The sequence below is a fragment of the Miniopterus schreibersii genome (assembly GCF_964146895.1).
Source record: "Miniopterus schreibersii genome assembly, chromosome: 4".
Taxonomy (NCBI): Eukaryota; Metazoa; Chordata; class Mammalia; order Chiroptera; family Miniopteridae; genus Miniopterus; species Miniopterus schreibersii.
In genome coordinates this window covers 17,927,040-17,931,632 of record NC_138105.1, presented here as the reverse complement: position 1 = coordinate 17,931,632, position 4,593 = coordinate 17,927,040, and the positions used below count along the sequence as shown (strand labels likewise).

The window sequence follows — 4,593 nt, the reverse complement described above, 5'->3', positions numbered from 1 at the left end:
CTATAATTATAAAGGAAACTCTCCAAAAATATCTGCCAAATTTCGAGTCATTCACAATATACAGGGTATCCCAAGAAATGTATACACACTTTAACAGCTGATAGTTCAATTTTGAAAATGAAATGTATTTTAATAAACACTGCCTTTATAATTATTTAAAGTGTGTGTATATATTTTTGGGGAACACCCTATATGTACATAGTCTATTGTTCCATTTACTTTAAAATCCAAAACCAAATATTTGCCTTCATTTAACTTATCCACTATATATTTTTGGCAAGCAGAATAGTGTACAGATTAAGAGCATAGATTTTACAGTCAGATAATAATGAAATGAGTTCCTTCTCTAATATTTACTAGGTAGAGGATCTTGGGGAGTGACAAAATCTCTCCAGTCCCAGTTTCTCTGTCTGTAAAAAAAAATGATAATGTGTATGTCATAGAGTTATTGCAAGGATTAAATTAGATCATAAATGTAAATCACTTAACACAGTGCCAGTATATATAGAAATCATACACAATAAATACTGCCATAGAGTCATTTAAGTGGCAAGCCAGCTGCTTCCTAAGCGTTTGAGTGTTCTGGGGAAAAGAATGGTTTTGTGCAAATCAAGAGGCCAGTTGGCCAATTCCCCTTTCAGGGTCCCAGGGTCCTGAAAGATAACGTCTGTCTGTCCCCTTTCATTGTCTTACTGATAACTTCATCCGAGCCATCGTCCCCCACCCCCATCCATTTGGCTGGGGATCCAGAAGGCACTGCAAGATCTTTTCGCCTCTCCCTTGGTCTCTGGGCGGACTGTGTGGAGCGTAAGGAGTAGCTTACTCCTCGGTTTTCAGGTTGCTGCCGCGGCCCCAGCCGGCTCTCAGAAAGGTGACTTCAGCTGGAGCGAGAATCCCCATTGGCTTCTCAATTCCCAAGGACTTTTCTTCTGAAAGGGAATTACAAGGCGAGCCTGCCGTTGCTTTGGCAACAAACTTTCAACCTCTGCCTAACTCTCTGGAATGAGAACATACCTATTAATACATTCGATAGTCTGGGGAGTGCACATTTTCTTTCAAGTGCAAAACAGCTCACCGGGCTCGGGTAGCAAACTGAGGGTAGCAAAGCCGAGAGCTCCGGTTGCAAGAACCTGTAGGCGGAAAAGTGAAAGTTTATCCGCAACAGGTGGCGGCTGCTGCAGAGAGTGCGCTCCTGAGAACGGATGGCTGTTGCGCGCAGAAAACTCTTGCAAAGCAGGCAAGTGGGGTCTCTTGTCCTTTTCCTGTGCATTTCTGCGGCGGGTGCGGGGACCATCCGCTATTCGGTGGCGGAGGAGATGGAGAGCGGTTCGTTTGTGGCTAACGTGGCGAAGGACCTGGGGCTGGAGGTGGGGAAGCTGGCTGCGCGCGGGGCGCGGCTGGTTTCCGAGGGCAACCGGCTGCACTTCCGGCTCCACCGCAGGACCGGGGATCTGTTCGTGAAGGAGAAACTGGATCGGGAGTCACTCTGTGGCAAAGCCGACCCGTGCGTTCTGCACTTTGAAATCGTCCTGGTGGAGCCCCTGCAGTCCTTCCGCGCCGAGGTCAGGGTATTTGATATCAATGACAATGCCCCGATTTTCCCAAACAAGGAGCCGCTTTTAAAGATCCCGGAGAGCACCCCCCTGGGCTCGCGTTTTCCTCTGCAGGGCGCCCAGGATCTGGACGTGGGCCTCAACGGTCTCCAAAACTACACCTTGAGCGCCAACGCCTATTTCCACCTGCACACCCGCTTCCGCAGCCACGGCCCGAAATACGCCGAGCTGGTGCTGGATAAACCGCTGGACAGAGAGGAGCAGCCTCAAGTCAACTTGACAATCACCGCGGTGGACGGCGGGTCCCCGCCCAAGTCTGGCACCGCCCACATCCGCGTGGAGGTCCTGGACGTCAACGACCACGTGCCCCAGTTCTCCAGGCTGGTGTACCGCGCCCAGGTACCCGAAAACAGCGCCAATGGTTCTTTGGTGGTCACTGTGACTGCCACGGACCTAGACGAGGGCTCCAACAAGAAGATAACCTACTCCTTAGCTCAAAACTCAGAAGCAATTCTCCAGACATTTCAGATTGACTCTGAAAATGGAGAGGTTCGACTGAGAGGTCCCCTAGATTTTGAAGCGATTGAAACATACGACATTGACATTCAAGCTACCGACGGAGGAGGCCTCTCTGCCCACAGCAAAGTCCTGGTGGAAGTGGTGGATGTGAATGACAATCCTCCTGAAGTGACGGTCTCCTCTGTGTCCAGCCCCCTCCCCGAGGACTCCCCACTACAAACTGTAGTGGCCCTTTTTTCTCTCCGAGACCGGGACGTTCGAGTGGGCGGGAAAATCACCTGCTTCCTCAGAGAGGACGTTCCCTTTGCAGTGAAACCTACATTCCGGAATGCTTACTCGCTGGTCACTGACAGAGGCCTGGATCGGGAGGAGGTCTCGGGCTATAATATCACCCTTGTTGCCATGGATACTGGACCACCCAGTCTGTCCACAGAGACTGTAATAGAGGTGCTAATATCTGACATTAACGACAATCCCCCAGTGTTTCGGGAAGACTCCTACATCTTGACTGTTCGGGAAAACAACAGCCCTGCAGTTTTTATTGGCAAAGTCCATGCTGAGGATTTAGATCTGGGTGAGAATGCCCAAGTAACATATTCTCTGCTGCCTCCAAAAAGTGGAGATCTATCGGTCTTTGCTTACATCTCCATAAATTCGGACAATGGGAAGCTCTATGCACTGAGAACCATGGATTATGAGGCCATTCAAGATTTTCAGTTTGTGATAAAGGCAACTGATGGGGGTTTCCCGTCACTGAGTAACCAGGTTATGGTCCGAGTGGTTGTCCTGGATGACAATGACAATCGCCCAATGATCTTGTACCCACTGCAGAATGGCACCTTGCCCTGCAATGATCTGGTGCCCAGATCTGCAGAGGCAGGCTACCTGGTGACTAAGGTGGTGGCTGTGGATGGTGACTCAGGTCAGAATTCTTGGCTTTCATATCATCTACTTAAGGCCAGTGACTCTGGGTTATTCTCTGTTCAACAACAAAATGGGGAAATCCGTACCCTGAGGCAGATATCTGAGAGAGACCCCATGGTTCAGAGACTGATCATTCTTGTTCAGGATCATGGCCAACCAGCTCTTTCCACTACTGCTTCACTCAACATCCTGCTGGTAGATGGCTTTTCCGAGCCCTTTCTGCAGTTCCGGGACCCATCCAAGCAAACTACTATGGTAAACCCATCCACTAAATATTTGGTCATTTCTCTGGCTGTGCTTTCCTTTCTCTTTCTCCTGTCTGTCACAGTGATCTCCATTATACACATCTACCAGAAAATTAAATATAGAGAAAAGATCACAATTCAAGAGCATTTCTATGATGACTGTAATTTCCCTAACCACCTGGTACGAGGAGCCAATGGATCTTTATCCCAGCCTTGTCCCTACGAAATGAGCTCAGCCACAGGCACTGGCACTAGTGAGTTCCGGTTTCTTAAGCGCTTTATGCCCAACTTTCCCTTCCCCAATGGCACTGGAGAGGTAAAACCAGAGGCTGGCTCCAGTTTACCAGCAGATTCTGATAGGAATAGGTCTCGAGGGTCAGAGGGTCGTGCCCGAGTACCTAATGACTATATGTAGCTCATATTCATGAGCTGTATGCACCCAATATTCATGTCTCACCTGGAAGTTCATTAGTGGTGACCCTAGAAATGCTTAGTTCCATAAAGATATCCTTTTGTTTTACCTTTAAATTATTTTCCAGTAGAAAGGTGTGCATGTATAAGGGAGAAAACTAGCTTCTAGTTTTGATGTAGTATCAGGAAGCAACTGGGTTTGAGAAACAGAAATGCAGTTTATCATTATTCAGAAATTTCTAGATTTTTGTCCCTTGATGAGTGGAGATATCTTGGAATCAACATCTTGCATGCTGATTCATCATCACGCAGAGGCCTGGTGAATGGTGGTCCTCACAGATAATCAGGTGGGAGGAAGGGTACAGAAAATAAAGGATTTGACTTATTTGCAAATGTGCGTATACGGCAGATATAAGGTTAAAGAAACCCAGTTCAGGAATGTTCTCCAGTGGAACACTACTCAACCCTAAGAAAAGATGAAATACTGCCATTTGTGACATGGCTAGACCTTGAGCATATTATGCTAAGCAAAATAAGTCAGTCAAAAAAAGCCAAGATCCATATGATTTCACTTATATGTAGGATATAAGACTGAAACTCATAGATGCAGACAACAGTATCGTGCTTACCGAGGGAAAGAGGTAGGGGTAGTAAAGGATAAAGAGGGCCAAATATATGGTGACAGAAGATGACATTGAGTGGTGGGCACAAAATGTAATATACAGATCATGCATCATAGAATTGTATACTTGAAACTTATATAATCTTTTAACCAATGTCAACCCAATAGATTTTTTAAAAATATGTCTTTATAGATTTCAGAGAGAGGAAGAGAGAGGGAGAGAGAGATAGAAACATCAATGATGAGCGAGTCATCGATCAACTGCCTCCTGCACCCCCCTTGCTGGGAATTGAGCCTGCAACCTGGGCATGTGCCCTGA

At 47.0% G+C, this 4,593-nt stretch overlaps 1 protein-coding gene across 1 annotated transcript; it reads left to right on the top strand.

Annotated features, from left to right (window-relative positions):
* Positions 1 to 1,202: 1,202 nt before the first annotated feature.
* Positions 1,203 to 3,656, top strand: PCDHB1 (protocadherin beta 1; the record flags this gene model as incomplete). Its single annotated transcript, XM_081134845.1, has 1 exon — positions 1,203 to 3,656. The coding sequence occupies one exon, from the start codon at positions 1,203 to 1,205 to the stop codon at positions 3,654 to 3,656; it is 2,454 nt and encodes an 817-aa protein (XP_080990971.1).
* Positions 3,657 to 4,593: the final 937 nt, after the last annotated feature.